General features: G+C 41.6%; 1 protein-coding gene across 1 annotated transcript in view; it reads left to right on the top strand.

The window, feature by feature from the left end:
- The window catches only part of LOC147683459 (2-acylglycerol O-acyltransferase 1-like), a 295,228-nt gene that overhangs the window by 124,427 nt on the left and 148,316 nt on the right, over nt 1-22,485 (top strand). Inside the window, exon 3 of the mRNA XM_086943877.1 lies at nt 13,078-13,282. Coding sequence (XP_086800003.1) covers nt 13,078-13,282 — 205 coding nt within the window. The remainder of the gene's footprint in view (nt 1-13,077; nt 13,283-22,485) is intronic.

Genomic DNA, 22,485 nt, shown 5'->3' with positions numbered 1-22,485 from the left:
AGTAAAGTTTTATACATTACATTTTGGGGGGGGGGGCAGGTCCATAAGTCCATCACCACAAAAAAACGGGTGTCCCCGGACTCCTGGACCTTGATCTCCAGGATCGCTGACTCCGCCTGTCTATGTCCGACCTGCCATCCGCTGAGCCCGGTGAATGGGCGCGGGTGTCTCTCCAGTTGTCTCCTCGGGTCGCTGCTGATCTCTGCCTGGTCGCCTTATCCAACCTGTTTTGCACTTCCGCTGGAGTCGTGAAAAACAACAACTTTCCATCTGCAACGATTTTATGCTTTGCGGGAAAAACATCAAGTATTTGGTTCCTCTTTCTCGTAGCGCCCTCTTGATCCCATCGAAGGAGCGCCGCTCTTGTTGGACCTTAAGTGTAAAGTCTGGGAAGAACCGGACTGTTGCATTCTCGTAGCGTAGGTCCCCTTGTGTCCGGGCTGCCTGTAGGATTGTGTCACAGTCTGTGTAGTTGAGGATTTTTGCGATGATAGTCCTGGGAGCCGCCCCAGGTTTCGGTTGGGGAATCAGTGCCCGGTGCGCCCTCTCAATCGTGAAGAGGGAGGAGAGCCGTTTCAGTTTGAGGTAGTTGAGGATTAAATCCTCGAGGAAGAGGTCCACACTCTATTCTTCTGAGCCCTCCGGGACCCCCACCACTCTTATGTTGTTGCGGCGAGCTCTTCCCTCCTGATCCTCGAGTTTAAGGGCCATCTGACTGTGTTGGTGGACGAGCTGCTGGACCTGCTCCTCAAGTTTTTTGGTGGAGGTTTGGAGCTCCAAAACATTTGTTTCATTCACTTTAACTCTGTCCGCGGTTTTTTTCAAGTCGGTCCTTAACAAGTTCTTTTCGATGGATACTTTATCAATGTTGGTTTCAAGCATGGCTCCCAGCACCTGGACGGCTGCCATTATTGGAGTGAGGGATGATTTGCTGTCTCCAGCCTGTCCACTTTGGGCTCCTTCGTCTGTGGGAACTTGCTTTGGAACCGCAAATTTATTGAGTTTATTTGTTTGCACCGCTGTGACACCCTTAGGCTTCATAATAGTGGTGTATGCGTCCGGCCCACTTCACCGGAGGGATAGTTCTGCAGCTCATAAACACCCCACTGTGGTTCCACAGTGCTGTGGTGTCTTTGTTGCCAGTGTCTCAGTCTGGCCAGGCCTGGTATTTGATTGCAGAGCGTATCAAATGTGGCACCCTTTTGTTGCTGTCTACAGTGAGTACGACAAGTGCGTGCATGGGTGGGGGGTTGGGACACTCCCCGCAGGTCCCGGGAGGCACCACTGGTGCTTTTCCCGATGACAGCTGCCACCACCGCTCTCTGACCACCACCACCACCACTGCTGTCCGACCACGTGTGGGGCCTTCCTGCCGCTCTGCCTGACAACTGCCTCTTGTGTAGGCACAGCAACCCAGTCCGCCCTGTGAATCTGCTCTGCCTCTATTGCGGGCGGTGCGTACAAGTCCCCAGGTGGATTTCAATTACAGCCGGTTCACATTTCAAGGGCCGACTGCCTCTGCGCATAGGGGAGATCAGGGCCCATCGTCTCCAACTGCCGCAGTTCCCCTGTGCCTTTGTAGAGTCGCTTTGCTGAAACACTGCCCAGCTCGGGAGAGTCTATGTTGGTGTGGCCACAGGGGGGCTGGAGACTGAACAGAAGCCCGCTGTCCCAATCCTACTCACAGGCTACAGCTGGGCAGCGTAGACTGTGATGAGAGGCGTGCTGACCAGTTTCCCGCAGTGTGCAGAGTGGCCTCTGGGGACTCCGAGAGCGTAAGCTCCCGCTTCCCCACCGTGGCTGCCGAGGCCCAGGCGAAGCCCGGTGCAGATGATGGTGGGCTTCCGAACGCGGCTGGGGTAGGCAGGGAGCAGAGAAGGGAGAAAGCCAGTCCGCTTCCTGTCAGGTAATCTGCCACGTAGGGTAAATAGAGATAGGCTAGAGGTTTTACTTTAGATCTTTGCGCGGACCTTTCCTAGCAGTCACAATACCGCCTCTGAGCTGAGAAACGGGACCATAATGTCCTGTTTCGGTCTGAATTTTTGCAGAAATCAGGTCGGATGATGTTCTGCCAACGTTCCGGGTGTTTCGGGTCACTCCTGCAGGATTTGTAGCAGATTTAAGGGTTTTAGGGCTCGGCCCCGGCGGAGCTCTTTCTTTAGGCGGCCATTTTCACCTGCGCCAGGCCACGCCCTCCTGCCTATTTTTTTATTTTAAAATGTTTGGGGGGTGGCCCCCCTCCTAGGCCACTTCTAGCCCCGGGGACCCCATCCCCTGGCGCATGGCCACGTATACTTGTATTTTATGGAGGGGGTTGCGTGGCCCCCTTTCCGAGGCCTCTACTGGCCCCGGGGACGGCCTTTATTTTTTATTATATTTTTTGGGGGGGCAAGGGGGCCACGTGGCCCCCTTCCCGGGCCACTTCTAGCTCCGGGGACCCCATCCACCAGGGCCAGCCCTATCCTTTGGGAACTGTGGGGGTCCCCAATTCCCCCACGGTCCCACCGGCTCCTCGCTTCCTGCAGGAGCCGGCATTGCTTTTCCACATGGGGAGCTGCTGACCTGCAGTTCCTCGTGTGGAAAAGTAATCTGCTTTGGATTTTGGAAAAGAGAGCAGGTTTCCCTGCTCTCGCTTCCAAAATCCAAAGCAAGTTTGCTATGGTAGGGCAGGAGCCTTGCTCCAGCCCTACCATAGCAAACAGCAGTGTCCCGGGGGTGGGCACCCCGGGACACTGCAGGAGCCGGCCCTGGAAGGTGGCGGTCCCCAGGGCCATCACAGGCTCCTGGAGGGGGGCTGCGCAGCCCCCCTGCCAATGTGAGTGAAGCCCCGGGGAGATGGTGGTCTCCGGGGCTTGGGGGTCTGTAATGGACCCCCCAATTTGAAAAATTTAGTGCCCCAGGGAATGGTCGTCCCCGCGGCGTGTGGGGGGGGGCTCGAGGCCCCCCCACATACTTTTTCATTTAAAAAAGAGCCCCTAGGAGGTGGCAGTCCCCAGGGCAGCGTGGGGGGGGGGGGTCGCGAGCCCCCGCACTTTATTTTGAAAGCTCCGGGGAGGTGGCGGTCGCTGGGGCAGCGGTGGGGGAGATTGGGACCCCCATGCTTTTTTTTTTTTTTTTTACTGCTCTGGGCAGGTGGCGGTCCCTGGGGGGGCCTCAGTGCCCCCGTATACATTATAATAAGCCCCGGGGAGGTGGTGGTCCCCGGGGCTGCGGGCCCCGCTATTATTTTTTAAGCAATGCCCCTGGGACCTGGCCCACCCAAGGGCCTCATTAAAATTAAGCGCATTTTTTTTAAAATGTCGGCGGGATTCGCAACCCCAGCGTGAATTCAGCTGAAATTTGTTTTAAAGTTTTTTTGGCCCAGGGGGTCCTTGTGGGACCCCCTGAGCAGGCCTAGGGGGTCAGGGTGTTTCTACCCTACCCCCTTTTCTTGTTTAATATCTTTTTTTCACGGTTTTCTTGTGACTCTGTTCTACTGAGTCACAAGATGGCTGCCAACACTTCCTGGTTTGCAGTGTTGATAGCCAAATAGAATAAAGCTCTTGGTCGGGAGGGGGTCGCAACTCCACTGCGGCCCTAGATATTGAAACTTTTTTATATTTATTTCTCAGCAACTACTGAACCGATTTACAGCATTTAAAAAAAAGACCCTTTCTGAACCAAGCCCTACCTTTTTGCCAAATTTGAGGTAATTCCATTCAGCGGTTTCGACTGTAGCCTGCTTCAAAATGCCCTATGGAAATTAACACACGAAAAACGAGTTTTGGGACCCCCTTTTTTCTCAGCCCCCGCTTGAAAAATCACCCCTAAACTTCCAGGGTTGGAGCTGACCTGCATAGGCTTTTTTTTGGGAGAATTTCGCGAAGATTCGTCAAACAACGCCAAAGTTAATAGCAAATCAAACAATGCTTTTCCTATGGAAACTAGGTTCTAACTATAACTACCTACTGGTGACCGCCAGTAGGTAATATATATTTATATTTAAATAAGGCTTTTGCCACCTCTGTACCCGCCCCAAAAAAGATATATTATTACAGATTGACGATAGCCACTCTAGTTATAGTTTGGATTCCCAGTGATGGGAATCCCTTGCATTTTCCCTCGCTATTAACTTTGCCACAGTTGCCAAATGTATGCACAACTTTGCAGGCACATTGGTTTTTCTACATTGGCAGACGATGCAAAGTTTTGTGGAGATTTGCCATGGGGATGCAAAGCAAAAATGGGGGTCCCAGAACACGTTTTTTTCACTAATCCATTTTCTGTGTACTATTTAGACAGACATAGCATGAAAATGGGCAGCTAGATTTGAATTAAATTTGGCGGGTGTATAGTTTATGTCTACATGATCATGTTTTGTATTACAGTAGTGCAGTGTTGAGGTCTACAGTGGAGTGCCTTTGAGTGTAATATCTAAATGTGAAGTGACCTGGAGTGTCATAGTGGAATATCATAGACTAGAGTTGCGTAGAGTGGTGTGGCATAGTATAGTGTGGAGTCACATAGAATCAATTAGCAGAGTGTGTAGTGGAGTACCGTTTGGTGTACTAGAGTGTAGTTTAAAGAGACCTAGTGTGAAAGTGGCTAAACTGATGTAGATGAAATTCGGCTGGAATATATATTCTAGTGTGAAAGGGTAATTTTGGGTATTTCTTCTGAATTGGGGAAGTACTATTAAAGTTATAAGAAACAAAACACTTAGTTTTATATTGTGCCGCGGTATACCGTGGTAAATTTGCAGTACACCAAGTACCTTCCTTTCACAGCACAATATATGATTGACTAACGGCTGAATTCACAAAACACAGCCATTTAGCTTTTACCAGGCTTTGCCTGTGTTCTTGGTTAGGGCCTTAAATATAGGTAAATAAAAGCTTTTATTGTTCTTCCCTACCTACTTCATTAAAGTGTTAATAGGTAGATAAATGTATAAATATTATTGCCTCCTCAGAGGCCGAGGTCCCACCACGGCACAGGGCAGATGGGTGCCTGCGGGAGCTGGCTGCAGGGCATGGCTGCAGACCATGCTCTGCGACAAAACCCTTGCCATGCATGGCCAAAGCCATGAGCTGCGGGTATTTGGCTGCCTGTGGGTGGGGGAGGTTGGTTGGCTGCAAGGCTTGGCATTGCAAAAAGGCTGTGCGGGGCAAGGGTTGGATACAGGGACTAGCTAAAGGCTAAGTCCTAGCTGGCCAACCAACTCCCCCGCCTTACCCCACCGCCGCATGTGGCTACATTTTCTCCTCAGGGTGGGGGGTGTGGCTTTCCAAAAGCTAATAAAATATCACTAAGTAAAAAAAAAACAAAGAGAGAAATTGACTGAAAAAAACCAAAGGTTGAAGTGACATAGCTATGTGAAGATCTCAGTTAAAGCATTTCATTTTAATTGTACAAAACCAATGAAATTCACCAGGAATAGTTATCTCAAGTACCTATAACACATGCCCTCTTCATGCACTGTTAATTATCCCACATATCACATCACTCATGACATGCTCTGTGAGATTATTGATAAAATCAATGCAACATTTGAAATAACGTAATTGAAGACAACGCTGTGCATGGCGTGGTGTAAGTTAATTTACTTAAGGCACCAGTTATAGTTACTTGAGATAATTAGAACACATGAATTTCAGTGGTTTTGCACATTTAAAACTGCATGATTTAACTGATTTCTTCATCTTACTAACATCACTTTACTTTTGTTTTTTTCTCCCAGTGAAAATGTATATCTAGACCTAACGTCCAGTAAACTACAACCAGTACGAAAGTAGATACATCACTTGTTAATGAAAAACAAGAGGAATGGATTCTGGAAGTGTTTGAAGTGCAAGGCATGCAAACATGGAGTAAATAAAACTACCTTTAAACTAGCAAATGGGGAACTGGAAAAATCATGGATCACATAACATGCAACACAGATCATGTAGTTCATGAACTCCAGTGTCCATGCATGAAACAATATGTAGGAAGTACAACAAATAAAGTGCAACTAAGAATCCTACAACATCAAAGAACCATAAAAAATAAGGACTTAAAAAACCTGATTGTTAAACACTTTTCGGGAAAGGCATGCTGGGAATACATCAGAACTGAGTTACTTTGGAATCCAACATATTGCAAAGTTAAGAAGCTGAGGCAATTGAGAGTAAAAATTCAAGAAAGCAGAGTTAAAAATGATTATAAGAATGGGAACAAAGGAACCCTGTGGTCACAATAGGGATGCAGAACTCTTTAAGCATCTTTAAAATGGAAATATTGTTGGTGACTAAGGAGCTGGCACTGCTTACCACTGGAAGAAGCACTTTATATGACCTATAAAAGATATCCACATTGAATGAGCTAAAATATGATACATCATCATGCCTTTGTATAAGGTGCAAGAGAAAAACAGACTAGGACTGGATTAAATTGATGAACTGCATGGGGCGCTTTGAGGAGGTTGGACAGAACAATTGAACTGAATTAAAAATCAGACTGGAAGAATTCTTCTACAAGATATGCAGACCTAGAGGGCAAGATAAGATAGGTCTGACACAGATTATATTGTTAAAATGCATGTGGTACTTTGAGAAAGAGTGGGAAGAACTATTAAATTGACTATAACGGGGGAATTTCAATGGTTTTGAAATTCCAGCTAACTATAACATGGGTGAAACCTATGGCTTTTTCAGTGAATTTCTAAGGTTTTTTAAATGCTAATTCCTAACTATAACGTGGCTGAAACCTATGGTTTTTTCAGTGAATTTCTTAGTTTTTTTTAAATGCTAATTCATAACTAAAACGTGCCTGAAACCTATGTTTTTTTTCAGTGAATATATATATGCAATGGAAAACTAAACACCCACTTCCTTTACAAAGAAATGGAAAGTTTGCATCTCTGCAACCTCTCTAATTTTTCACCTTAGTCATCTTCCACTCAATCAGCACAACAACCACAAATACGCACACCTACTTGCTACCATTCTTGCCTAAGCTTATCAATTATTCTTCTTTAATTCAAATTCAAAGTGCAGGCCCTTTATTCAGCCTTCTTGGTAACTACTACCCGTGAATAGCAGTGGGTAATTTGCACACTTCTGTCCTTTCTTGCGTCTTTTCTACCACACACTGCGGCAGGATTACAAGCCCCTTGCGCCACGTTTGCATCATTTTTCCCACGACCTTGTAAATCTGCCCAACTGTATATACTTTATGCACTAGCTTTCTTCCTTAGTTGTTGTACTAGTTTCTCTTGCTCCCACTGCGGAATCCCACACCCTATCTGTGTAATGACCTGGAAATCCAAAGATCCACTTCACTGTCAATGCAGTGGGTAGTTTGCGCCGCTCCAACCTTTCTTATTTTTCACGTTTTTCATCTTCTACTCAATCTACACATCATCCACACATACACACATCTAATTGCTGCATCCCTTAGCTGTGATTATCAACTATTCTTCTATTTTATATTCATATTCAAAGTGCAAGCCCTTTATCGAGCCTTTTTGTTGTAACTACTATTCCAGGAATTCTGCTCATACACAAAACTGTGCATAAACACTTAGCACCTCAGTGAATTACGGTATACCAAAACCCACCTTACTACACAAACCCCTTACCAATCAGTCACTCATTGGTTCTTCACCCTAGAGCAAAAACATTAATGATTAGTCAACCCAGAACATGCGACTTAGATTACATGAAGTAAAGTGGATAACAAAAACACTCTTTCAATATACTCTTACACGAGTCAAAAACAAGATGTAAATAAAGACATGTGCAACTTTGAAATGTTTATTTCTAACGCCATAATCTCATGCACAGTACCTTAGAAAATACAACAAAACATTATCAGAAACAAGGTTGTCAGCATTGTTACTATTCTATGAAATACAAACGGAAAAAGCATCCTATAATGCTAAAGGTAAACACATTTAATATATATACCTAAATTTCACCCTCCCTACCTAGCAGATTAGTTTATAACTACAGAAAGTCTCGTAGGATTAGATGGGCACACCCATACCTCTGGTAATCAGCAGTAGTGGATCACATTCAGTGCTCCACAAACTGTCAAGATATGAATGTTCTCCAACTGTGTGTTAAGTTGCCTCCACAATGGATTATGAAACGCGCAAGTATCAGAAGAGCCCACAGCTCAATATGTATTATGGCTCGAACATGCGAGGATCATTCTGAATAACAGACACAGTATTCAAGATAACTTTGATGTTCCATGCCCTCACTATACACACAAAACTAGCGAGGCAGTTTACAAATCTAGCATACCAAATTATTCTCATATAAAGCAAACTACTCAGCTGTCTCTAAACAATATCACAAGTATGTGTTGTGTGCAAAGCAGAGCAGGAAAGCAAAAATAGCATGTAAGCTTCTAATAAACCCATGCTAACTTAACAGGCTGTGAGTGCAACGCTCAGCCCCACAGCACCCTTTATTGATCAAAGCACGTGATATAAACGTGGCCGAATTAGGAACTCAGAGTCCAAGCCTAAAAAGCAGAGTCAAGTTCACATTTCCCCAAAAAAGTTATTCGATCTTTGATAGAAAACAGTAACTAAATAATAAAGAATACGTAGAAAAATCAAAGAGTCTTAATCCAACAGCGTGTAAGCACTGTATGTAGCAACAGTCTCCAAGAGGAAGTCATTGTTCTCATCTGGAAACATTTCAGCCATCCAATTAAATAGTGAGAATGAACAAACATGTTTCTCAACAACCGGAGCCTCTATCACCATCGGAGGAAAACTCGGGTCATCTTCAATCTAACTGCGTGCCCAGAACTCAAGCACCGCTGCAAAAACATTCCAACGTCCCATTATTCCATGTGTCGCTGCTAAGGCCATAATCCCGCCGCTAGAACAGAGCAAGTCAAGAACCACTAAGGGGCTCACCAGCTGGTCATAATCCGCGTTGGGAGACACCGTACTGCAGAGACACAAATCCAGCTCCCAGTCAAAATCGCAGCTCAGGCAATGGAACACAGGTTGAACGCATGTGAAAAAGGAAAATCGAAACGATAATCCATAAGCTGCACTCAACGTTGCAAGAGGCAGCGCTCCATAGTAACTAAGCATTCAGTTGTGGAGCAGCAACAGCCGGGACATATTATCGTCTTCTGCAGGATGCGCATCCATATTTATGTAAACAAGTTAATAAAAGCACACCGGCAACTAATGCGAGTATTAAGCGCATTCCACCAAAGATACTGGAAAAAATCGAATGAAAAAATCACAAAAAAAAACACCAAATATACTTTCTACAGAAGTCACAAGGCCACTGCTTCTAACTTTAAAAAAATAAGGTAACCCCATAGTCAAGGACACATTAAAGATACTCTAAATTAACTCCCCAAAATTCAAGAGCACGTCTGTATTTAATAAATCATGCACTTCTATGCAGGTGTTTGCTACATAAAGGACAAATGTTTCTGTACCAGATTTAAGGGCGACCTCTTTTTGCGACAATAGCGCTCTTATACGACTCATTTGGTTGACTCTGCTTTCAAGGTCGAAATCGACTGCCAGATGGAAACATCCAGCTTCCCATGCAAAGGAGTTAACACAACTTTTTTTTAATCAAACCACACGCTCAGTTACCGTAATCATGTAAGCAATGCCTGCTAACATTGCACAACAGTGTCCATTATTTCAAAGTAAATAACTCCCGTTTCCAGTAAACTGAACGTTGTTATGATAGCAGGTGTCGGACTACCTTTCAAAACTCAGTCCAAATTAGGCGCATCTTATATACAAGAGCCATGGAATTGTATGTGTCTACAAATTAAGGAGTGACCTGGTACTATTGTGCAATCCTCGCCATTCACATAGACTTCTTTTCCCTCCCTCAGGCACTTATATGTAATTGGTAATAACCAAGCTTCATGGACATAAGCGCTGCCAAAACATCCATATCTGCCTATAGCATAGTATTTCATGCAAACCTCAAACTTAACCAGGTTAAAACATAACATTATGATACTGTGGATAAGCCACACACCTGAATTGGATCTCCAATGAGTGACCACTTCTAACCATTCTCATAGCGTGCCCTGTGCTCTGATTTGACAGCGAGAGAGTGATTGCACCATAGTTTATACTGCTATTCATTCTCAGCATAGCTACGAATACGCTTCGATGTTACGCGTTGCATCAAAGCCTCCGTGTGACGTCATGTACGGCGCCCCGTACAAAAAAGACGCAAATGTTTTTAATTGTTCGAAAACATATATTCATGTATTTATTGAACATACTAACAGAAGACTTAATCTAGGATAATTATGGAATAATTTGTTTCAAAGTTTTAAAAATCCTATATTCTATATTGTATTAGTGCAGTGCCCCTCCGCCTGGTAACCTAGACTCCACCACGCCCAGACCCGGTTCATAAGCACGCGTGATTGTCACCACAAAACCATTAGCACGCATATTGCTTTTCCACACATGCTTTTACAACGAGTATGCATTTACCACACATGATAAATGCATAATCTTAATAATGTTTTTTTGTTGACCAACACGTGTTGTAATGCCTTTGCCTTACATCCTTCAAATTAGTTTCTAGGTATACGTGTCACCAACTCTAATAAGATCGGAGGCCAAGGACAAACACCGTGGTATCTGTGATACGAAATCTCATCGAACACAGAGAAAATATGCGCAGGGTAAAATGAAAGTAACAGGTATAATAAAAATAACGGAGGAAAACCACTAAAATGGCGGTTGGATGGAGTATGTAATCAACGTTTGGCGCCTTGACACTACTTTTCAAATAAATATACATACAATATGTTTATTAATATATTACAAAAGTATAGCACCGGATAACGCACATGACCCGGGAAAAGAAAGCAGCAAATGTAATACCTAAAATCAGGAGAGGTTTGCTTGGCGAACTTGAAGAAAAAGAAAAAAAAGTCCACTTGCAAACAAGGCTGCGCATGCGTAGACGGTACAAATGATGCAGCAAAAAAACCCGGAAAGTTTTACATCCTGTCATAGAAATATAGCTCTAAAAAATGCCCCCCGGGACATAATAAACAAAACGGACTTCTAGTTTTTTTTTCATCTTTTCCACCGCGTACAAGTAATGCACGAGCACCCTGCCATTTTTTAATTATTTTTTTTAAATAAAAATTGAGCCTAAAGATCCATGTACCACCCCCCTGACCAAGACTATAGGGTCAGAATGTTTCTACCCTGCCCCTTTTCCTTATATCTTAACTTTGTTTTACTGTTTTCTTGTGACTCGGCTCTCGCGACAAACAAGATGGACGCCAACATTTCCTGTTTTGGAGTATTGACAACAAATCAGCATGCAGCTCTTGCTCGTAATTGTACGTGTTTCCAAACGTGTACGCCTCGATTTTCCTTTAAAAAAATAAAAATAAAAAATAGAGCCTAAACATCCATGTACGACCCCCTGAGCAAGCCTAGAGTGTCAGATGTTTCTAGCCTACACCCTTCCTTATTTCTCAACTTTGCTTTACTGTTTTCTTGTGACTCGGTTCTAGCAAGGCACAAGATTGCCGCCAACACTTCCTGGTTTCGAGTGTTGACAGACAGTTCACAGCCAATCAGCATGCAGCTCGCGCTCGTAATTGAACAGATTTCCGTACGCGTGCTGAACTCCGTCTCTAGATATCACTATGATTTTACTTGCAATTTTCTCAGAAACTACTGAACGGATTTACACCATTTAACAAAAAGCACAATCTGCGATCAGAACTCTACCTCTCTGCCAAATTTCTTGTAATTCTGTTCAGCTGTTTGGGTGTAGCCCTGGCTACAGGTCCCTAAGGAAAATTGCATGGGGAAAACACGTTTTGGGACTCCCCTTTTTTCTTGGCCCCCGCTTGACGAATCACCCCCAAACTTTCAGGGAAGGAGCGGAACCGAGCAGGCCATTTTCTTGGAGAAATTCACGAAGAGTCGTCCACTGGCGCCAAACTTATTCCAAGTAGAATGTTGTGGATTTCCTATGGAAAGTAGGTCCTAGCTATAACTTCCTACTGGCGACTGCCCTTGTATGGGGTTTTAAAATAAAAGAAAAATCCACTGGACTTGTAGTCCTAGAGTCCTGGGTTGGTGTCTGCAGCATTTTCTTTGTAGCTGGAGCCAGTCGGTCAGATTTGTTCATACCGCGCAAAAAGTCCTAGTCACGCGGTAGCCAAAAGGCTCAAAAGAGAAAAAGCTCCTTGGGCTAATCAAAAGGGTCCATTTTTTTTTAATGTTGTTCCCGCGATACCAGCAGTCCAGGTTTACCCAAGTTTTTAACCCTTTCATGACCACCTAGAACACTTCGTTAAACGCAAATTTCTCTAACAGCTGAACAGATTTACACCAAATAACAAAAACCATGGTTGGTTTTTGAGTAAGGGTTTTTTTGTGCCAAATTTGGCATGCCAACTTTTTTTCTGTAACAGTGAACAGTGTCTCCTATTAGAATGAACATGAAAAATCAATGTTTTATGACCCTTTTTTCTTGGCCTCTGCTTGACTTCTCACTGTGAATCTTTCCTGGAAATATGCAGAGATGGGTGCTTTTGGGGGGGGCTGCATCAAACAGCCCCAAAGTTAATCGTGAAACAAAGACATTCTTAATATGAAAACTCTGACTTAAATATAACCACATAGTTCTATGCCTATATCGTTGAATTGTCTGGACTGTGAATTACGTGGGTTGTGACTCCAACATCTTGGCACTGCCATGTGCCAGCTAACTTTCTCTTGTTTTTTTCATATTTTTGATCTGCTTGCTTACGTATACTTTCTGTATTTTTTTTACTGTCATTTCCACATGAATCATTATTTTATTTTTTACTTTTATTCAGTATCTTAAAACCATTCAATCTCCAGTAGCCTATTTCCTTTTCTGACCTGCCACTCATTCGGTCTTTGGTATCAGCTTTGTCATTAGTTTTGTGCCATTTGTACGCTATGAAATTTAAAAATAATAGAAATTGCTCAAATAAAAAAAACTGCTTTTGTTTTTATGTCTGTGCTTTTCTGTTCATTTACGTAGCTGCTACATGGCTTGAAGTAGTATTGCTCATGTTCGTTTTTGTGATTTTCAGATTATTAAAACCGCTGACCTGGATCCAAAATTCAATTATCTACTTGGCTTTCACCCTCATGGCGTATTAGTTGCTGGAGCATTTGGAAACTTCTGTACAAACTATACCGGCTTTAAAGAACTCTTCCCAGGCCTGAAAGCATATCTTCACATCCTACCCTTCTGGTTCAGGTGTCCGTTCTTCAGGGAATATGCCTTGTCTGTAGGTAAGACCAGTTGGTTCAAAAAAAATTTTTGTCTGATTTCATGAGCTACTGGCCTTTCATAAATAATTGATTTTTTGTGGCTCCAACCTATGTGTTCATGTTAATCCTCAGTCAGTGGTCCTTCACTAAAAGATCAATTCTAAAATGAAATCAAATTATTTTTTAATATTATTATTATTAGGGTTTCATAAAGCACTGGGTTTCCCGGTGCTACGTCCTTTACTGTACTTTCTCAGAGTGATAATGAGATGTTTGTTCTGAACTGTCAGGTTTTTGGCTGTTTACGAAAAATGGAAGGAGACTGACAAGATCTCAGCGACACTGGAATTGCGTTCCACAGCTTGGTACCTTAGTAGGTGAAGGCACAGCCTCCTTGAGATGCTCTTTTTACTCAAGGAGCTGAGTAAAAGTTGGAACTGCTAGAGCGAGATGTCTGAGATACTGAGAACCCTTAATCAACAACAGTTTGTACATATAGTATAATTCTTTAAAATTAATTTGTTTCTCGGCCGGTAGCTAATGGAGCTTGTGCAGAAGCTTGGATGTGGATGTAATTTTAGGCGGCTTTAGAAGAAGCCTGGCGGCAACATTTTGAACTACCTGCAGTCGCTTAAGTGCACCCTTTGTAACATTCAGAAAGAGAATGTTGCCGTAATCCAATCTTGAGAGGTCAAGGCCTGAATCACTGTTCTTTGTGTTGAAGTTGGAAGGCAGCTAAGAATCTTTCTTAGCTGTCTGTGCATTCCAAAGCAGGTGGCTGCTACCTTGGTGATATGGGTGTTCATTGAAAGCTTGTTATCTAACAAGATGCCCAGATTCTTAACAGCTGGCGTTGGGGTAGGACATGTCCTAAGAGTCTTCGGCTACAGATGGGGCCACCAAAGATGAGGCTGGTTGCCCACCACCAAAATCTTGGTCATGATCTTTAGGTGTTGTTCAGTATAAGGTGGTTAATGTTAATCCAGGTCAGCACTTTTGACAAGCAGGTGTTTAAGACACCCGCATTCTGTTTCTTTTGAGCTGGCAGAGAAACAGAAATTTGGGTGTCATTGGCATATGAGAAGGGGGTCAGACCACAGCTTTCTACAATATCGGCCAGAGGACGGATATATACAGTAGTGTGGATAAATGCAGTCACGTGATTCACCTTATAAATTACATCCGAGCGCACCTGGGCGCTTGTGTTCCTGTCCGTGATCAAGGCAACAAAGCTGAAACGTTGGACAATAAGGAAACAGGCACTCTGAGAAGGCTCTTGAAATAAAGCAACTTTCAAGGTATTGGGCCTCACATTGTTTTTGTTGCCAGTGTGGTGTTTGTGGGCTGCTCTGTGCCCATGCAGTGAGGCCACCCTGAAGAGTCTGGGGCTCCGGTAACGGGGAGACGCTGTTGCTTCTTTATAATATATATATATATATATATTATATATATATATATATATATTATATATATATATATATATATATATATATATATATATATATATATATATATATTTATTCACTGAAAAAACCATAGGTTTGACACATGTTATAGTTAGCTGGACATTTCACTCATATAAAACCAATGAAATTCCCCGTTATAGTTACTTCAGCTAACTATAACTCGTGCGCCCGCAATGCACTGCTGATGATGTCACACATCACATCACTCATGACATCATCTATTAAATGGGTTAGTTTTGAAAATTACATATATTTTATATATGTAGATCAGAAAGTTGGTTGAAAAAAAATTGTAGTATATAAGTGTATAATCGGTTGCTTTTTGGGTGACAAATAGATTTATAACTGACTGATTAAAAATATCTTAATGAGTGCATGTGTTACTGAGTAATATTTAAATATATACCTATCTATGTCTGTCTATCAGTTTCTATTTTAGTGGCTAAATGTGTTGATAAGTAGCTTTATCACTGATACATTATATCTATATAGGTTATTGTTTCTTTATTATTACCAAAAGTATCTCAGTGTCTAAGTGTTAATATGCTACATTAGGAGATTTTACATATTCCATTCATGCAAGAGTCAGTGACATACTATTCCTATATGTTGTAGGCAGCATATGTCAGATACTAGCTATTATCAGTGATATCAAGAGTAATGTCACTAACAATGTGATGAGTGATGTAATATGTAACATCATCAGCAGTGCATTGCGGGCGCGCAAGTTATAGTTAGCTGAAGTAACTATAACGGGTAATTTCATTGGTTTTATATGAGTGAAATGTCCAGCTAACTATAACATGTGTCAAACCTATGGTTTTTTCAGTGAATTTCATTAGTTTTTTAAATGCTACTTCCTAACTATAACGTGTGTAAAACCTATGGTTTTTTCAGTGAATTTCATAGGTTTTTCAAATGGTACTTCCTAACTATAACGTGTGTAAAACCTATGGTTTTTTCAGTGAATTTCATAGGTTTTTCAAATGCTAGTTCCTAACTATAACGTGTGTATGTCAGATATGATCAAGCACTCTTACCTGAGCTGAGCTTCAACCTTACCTGTAAGGTGCTTGATTGGTTTTGCAGAGACGCTATGGACCAATCCCCCAAAACCCTACCTTTTCAGCCAGTGATCCTTGTTAATACACTAGGATGTTGGGTAGCAGTCAGGGAGAGAGGCCGGATCTGACGCTACTTGTTGTTTAGTAGTCGACCTGAAAATATACCAGAAAGTTGTTTAAGCAGGTGTCCTAATGAATTCTAACCTCCTATTCTACTCCTCTAACTCTTTTCTAGACTTTTTTGAAAGCAGTCTCCTACCTGCGAACTACTCGATAGGTCTTCGCGTCCAGGATGTCGTCGTCGTGATGTGTGCTCAAGGGTTGAGATGTTTTCAGTTGAAGGTGGTTGACTTGTCCGCCCCCAGACTTGGTTTTTAAGATTCTAAGAAAGAAACAACACTTATTTGCACTTTTTCTTAAATCTCTCTTTCCCTGTAAAACAACTTTGAATTAATCCTACTCACTTCTTTTCCCAGCTTGTAGGTTTAATCACGACTTCTCCATTAAGGTTTAATAGTTTCAGTTCACTACTAAAGCCTTTGCTATCCCGGCTGAAACTTCAGAAAATTCTGTGAGGATAAATTACTTTCTATACATCAAATTAACAAGCATTACCAATATTTCAAACATTAAAAACACTCATGTCTGAATTAGTCTTTGACTCGGTTCACAAAAGGTTAATCAGAAATATCCATCAAGTATTATTTTGCAAAAAGTCTTGAGGATCCTAGCGTTGGGCGCCTTGACGAGAAATTGTACTTAGCTTTTGTTTCTGGGCTGTCCGATGATTAATAGCGGATGGCTGACTCAGTCCTTGGGCCTCGATGATGTACGCGAGCTCTTCCAATGCAGGTGCTGCCTCCAGGATGCTCCGAAGACCAAGCGCCTTCTGGAACCCTGGGTGTGGCTTTTATAGTCTAGCCACACCCTGGGACGTCGGGGAATGGCTGCGTGCCACGCCCAAATCCGCCGAGCACTCCGAGAACGGAGCATTGCATCATTCTTCACTGCGCACCAAAAAGATGCGTGTAGATTTAAAAGCGCGTCTTTTTTCCTTGCACCAAAAAGATGCGTGTTGATTTTAAAAGTGCGTCTTTTTCTTTTTCTTTGATTGCCAACACAGAATACTACATAAACAGTTCAAAACCGATCATGAAACATATAAGAGCTTCAGTTTGAATAGGACAACCTTCATTATACTTTTTACTCTTAATACAATTCTTTTGACTCACTAATCCCTTCTTTCCTTTCTAGGTACAGGAGTGCTGGGTGCACGGGACAGGGGTGGGTTTCCTTGAAGGGTGTTTCTAAGCTTGTCATGGGCTTGGGAAACACAGTGTCATGACAGTGTAAAACCTATGGTTTTTTCAGTGAATTTCATAGGTTTTTTGAATGCTAGTTCCTAACTATAAAGGATATACCTGAAATAAATATCGACATACCAATCTTACGTGCACGACCGAGTGCGCGCACCCACCTATTTATTTCGTGAAAGCTTTGCAATTTAAACCTAATGAATTTCTTCATAGACCAATGAAAGAACATATAGTACGTTAAAGACACTGAACCTAGGCTTTTTTTTTGTCATATAAACCTTTTAATTAAATGGAGCCGAATTTCTTTTTAATCGTTCGTGCGTGACTGGATGTACACACCTTAATATTTTTTTTAAAAATATAAAAGGTTTTATAATTTAACAATTGTATACTTAAATCGAGCTCTAAAAATATGTAAAATCCGTATGTGTTTGAATTCACTTCTTTTCACGTTTTCAAACTTCGCTGAAGAAGATCGCTACTTCCAAATCACGTTCGTAACTAGATAGTGTCACCGCGTACACGTCCTGAGAAGCGCATGTGAAGACATGTGACTTGAAAAGAACACTTCCAATTGGTTCTTATTAGTTTCTATTCTGGAATTTACACGCACCACTCCACCCACTTCCGTCACTTTCTTTTCTACTCTCAAGAGAGAACAACGTCGAACATCTTCCAGAAGACTTTGCTGAAATGGCTGCCGTTCCGCATTCATCTTCCGAATCTGAAGGAAATGAGCGACCACCTTTAAGAAGAAAAAAGGAATCTTTCATTTGGCAATTTTTCACTTATCCTGAAGATCAAAAGAAAGTGAATGCGCCAAAAGTAACCTGCACGATATGCAAATCGGAGCTCTTAAGAGGAAATCCAAGGAAAAAATATTCCTTTTCCATACATACCATGAAGCGGCATGTCAAACAAAGGCACCCTATAGAGTTTGCAAAGGCATCGACAACAGCTCTGGCCACGCTATTACCATCAGAAGTGGCCAGCACATCTTCTGCAGGACGACCTGTATCTCCATCGAGTGCTGAGATGGACTTGAGACCATATCTTGCGAAGGTGCACATGAAATGCAACGACTGTGGAGAACTTCTTCTATACGGAGAGCAGAGCCTTATTCTAATTAAACTCAAAATTGAGAGTCATAAATGCTCAGAGAAAAGATACATTTCTTCACTTCATTTTGATAGTATGACATACTAAAAAATGTCGTTGCAACTTTAAGAAATCAAAAGCATCATAACACTTGTTTCCCAAAAAAAAAAAAAAAAAGTTCTTTTCAGAACTAACTCTTTGTACCAAAACGAGCTCCAAGAGCATATTATAAGATGTTTTTCGCCGCTTTCTTTTAGTGCGCGACCGGGTGCGCGCACCCACCTATCGCGTACAGGACCTGAGACGCGCATGTGAAGTCATGTGACTTCAAAACAACACTTCCAATTGGTTCTTAGTAGTTTCTATTCTGGAATTTACACGCAGCACTCCACCCACTTCCCACAGTTTATTTTCTACTCTCAAGAGAGAACAATGTCGAAAATCTTCCAGAAGACTTTCCTGAAATGGCTGCCGTTCCGCATTCATCTTCCGAATCTGAAGGAAATGAGCGACCACCTTTAAGAAGAAAAAAGGAGGCCACGCTATTACCATCAGAAGTGGCCAGCACATCTTCTGCAGGACGACCTGTATCTCCATCGAGTGCTGAGATGGACTTCAGACCATATCTTGCGAAGGTGCACATGAAATGCAAGGACTGTGGAAAACTTCTTCTATACGGAGAGCAGAGCCTTATTCTAATTAAACTCAAAATTGAGAGTCATAAATGCTCCGAGAAAAGATAAATTTCTTCACTTTATTTTGATAGTATGACATACTAAAAAATGTTGTTGCAACTTTAAAAAATCAAAAGCATCAGAACACTTGTTTCCAAAAAAAAAAAAAAAAAAGTTCTTTTCAGAACTAACTCTTTGTACCAAAACGAGCTCCAAGAGCATATTATGAGATGTTTTTCGCCGCTTTCTTTTAGTGCGCGACCGGGTGCGCGCACCCACCTATCGCGTACAGGACCTGAGACGTGCATGTGAAGTCATGTGACTTGAAAACAACTCTTCCAATTGGTTCTTAGTAGTTTCTATTCTCCAATTTACACGGAACACTCCACCCACTTCCCTGGAGAAAAAGTTTATCGAAAAACTTTGAAACCCTCCTCTTATCAAACATTCAACATCGTTCACATAGCAGTGTAGTAAATAACACTAGATCCACTCCGTCCCTTAATTACAAGGGACATATTGCTGTGTGAAAACAACTTTTGTTTTCACGCGATAATGTGAATTACTGAGCCTGTTACAGAATTTTCTTTCACATATATGTTACCATTCTCCTTCAAGCACTAAAACCGTAAAAAATACCACCGATAGCGGTGATATTTTTTACACCGAGAACGGGCGATTTTTATCGCTTAGAGCCCTTGCTATTATAAAGGTTTATTTCCTAGGTCTCTGATCTCCAACTGTGCAACGCGGCTCCCCTGTGTGTCGTAATGAGGTGCTAAGAGCACCACACACACTCTACTGTGACTAAGCATCCATAAATTCCACGGACATCTCTACCCTGTTATCTGCAATTGTAAACATCAAAAGGAGCTACGCTGCGCCCCTTGGAGATGCCTCACTCCCACTCCTACAACGGCTTGGCAGTCGCCAAGATCCACAAGAAGAGCGTCTCGGATCCATTGAACTTCTGTGACGGTCTCAATGAAAATATGCACTGTAGAATATTCAAGTATGTAGTAGTCCTCCTGCTACAGCATACAGAATGCATTCTGTTAGATATAAAGAAAGGAAACACGCACGCCACAATCTTACAACATTATATATCTACATAGAATAACAGAATAAAAACATAACACTGCAAAGGCCGAAATCTCTACTAAATGCAGATTTGTAACATAAAGGGCACATTTATGTTAACTACTTCATACCCAGATATCCACCAGTTAATGTACACCACAGTATGCTGTTGCTCCGTAACCCATGGTGTGCCACATTTAAAATGAGGAGCACCATGGCAGAAAGACAGCATACATGTGTAATATATCTGTGCAGAAAAAACAATACATTACTAGAGTTGTATGGCAAATGTAATGCAGCTACAACAAGGCTCACCAGTGCACTTTGGGGCATATTATCAAGCAATAGCGATAATTATCTCTATTGCTTGGTTATAGACTAAAAATTTAGCGCTGCAGCGATTTTTACCGCAAATAAACCTTGGTATTGACAAGGTTTAACGGAAATGCGGTAAAAATCGTTGCAAGCATGAATATCGCAGAAAAGTCAGCATTATTCATGCAATACTGACCTAATGCTATTAGCCATGTTATCCACCTCCCATTGGATAACAAGGCTAAGAACTGCTCAGGGCAGGTGTTACCTTTTAGAGATATTCCCGCTTAGCGCAAATATCTCCAAAAGCTAGTAATAGGAGATAGCAAGGTTAGAGACTATTTTCAGTTGCTGACATCTTGGCACGCCCACTTTGCATCTCATTAGATATAAATATAACTGACATGCAAAGTGGGGCCCAAAATGGTCGCTATCTCCTACTAGCTGTCGCTAACTGGTGTTAGCGCAGCTAGGTAATAGAGAGATAATTTTATCTCTGCTTTCTTGGCTTTTAAAGCCAAAAAACACAGATAAACCCCCTTGATAATATACCCCTATATTCAAATTGCTGCGTCAAGACCTACGCCTGCTTCAATCACATGCACAGTTTTGAAACAGCATGGGCCTGAAAGTCACTGAGTAAAATCTCATAAATTACAGTCAGCCACTTTCAAGATGCATTACTTCAGAGGAACACTTCTTTATGATACAGGGCTTTAGAAAGACACATATCTCCTCTTTATAGAGACCCCTCAGGTTTTTTTAACAGCTGTTAAATCCTTCCATACTCATCACAAAGCCGCTCCATCACGAGCATTGCCTCAGCTGTCCTCAGGACGGACAACATTTGTGATGAACTTGCCGCTGTGCTTGCGCAACACTAACATTGCGCTTCCTTGACACGTTCTATTCACTAAGCAGAACCATGACGGAACCACTCTATCATGAACACACCTCCACCATGGCTCCGAAAGGAGTAGCTCTATCATGACCATACAAGTACCACTAAGCCCCCCAGCCCCCTAATCTTGAGGCAGAATTAGCACTGCAACACAGGATTTAAAGTCCTGCAAAGAACACCATGTAACATTTAATATCATATCCACCATTGTTTGCATATATCAGTATTGCTAAACTCACTCAGTGAAATGTCGCTCATTTTATTAAATCACTTTTAAAGCATGCCTTCTAACAATGCACCCAATCCTATGTGGAAGTGTTTAATATAAAAGATGACATTGCTTTAACGAGGATAGACAAATAAATAACACAATGATGTAAAAATTTCTTTATTATATATACTTACCTAAAAAAAAGAAAAAAAAGTAAATTTCTTATTAAAACGTAGCACCTGTGGAAGAAAATTAAAAATAAGATTATAAAGTATATTTATTAAAGAAAAAACAATAGGAGACAATAAGAGAGATGCAGAGAAAACTCTCAGATATTATTAATTAAACTTACCTTATAAATATAATATCTGTGGAGGAGAGTAAACAAAAATCTGTTATAATACATATTTCTGAATGCAATGTAACAAAATAAGTGAAACAACATATTAAATGGTTTATTTTTGCTGTCCTCAGAATACATTGATTTTCACTATCAAGAGTGATTTCAATATTAATCATCATATAACAGCGGGGGAAAAAAAACACAATCAAAATGATTGTGTTTAAAAAACCCATACAAAATCTGCATACATATTATAAATACCTGAAAAAAACATGTCTTAAATGTTTTCCTCAAATTCCCAATTTCTTGAGTAAGCACACTACATCTTCCACAGTTACAAACTAATTAAATTATACCACTTATTTTTCAAGATATCTCAACAAAGCCCCGTGCAGGTATCTCCTATAAAAAATCTATTTGAAAGACACAGTTTCTTCTCTCATACCTTTCCGCGTGGCCAAATTGTATAAGCTAACTCATTATCTTTTAAATACCTCTCCCAAAAACTTGCGTTCATATAAGATTTAAAATAATTTTCAAAAGTACTCATTTTCTTCTCTCATATTTTTCCACGTGGCCAAATACTATGAGTTAAGTAGTTTTTTTCTGAAATTATTTAATCTTAGTCTTATCTATTGTTTTCTGAACCTTCACAATTAAAATTTGTAACATGTTTTATGCCATCAAACATTAAGTAAATTTGTACCTGATGTTATCACTATGCCAAACACAAATTTCATTTATAGATTTGTACAC

This window comes from Lissotriton vulgaris, chromosome 11 (assembly GCF_964263255.1).
Source record: "Lissotriton vulgaris chromosome 11, aLisVul1.2, whole genome shotgun sequence".
In the NCBI taxonomy this organism is placed as follows: Eukaryota; Metazoa; Chordata; class Amphibia; order Caudata; family Salamandridae; genus Lissotriton; species Lissotriton vulgaris.
The sequence above is the reverse complement of the archived record's forward strand: the minus strand, read 5'-3'. Positions and strand labels throughout refer to the sequence as shown.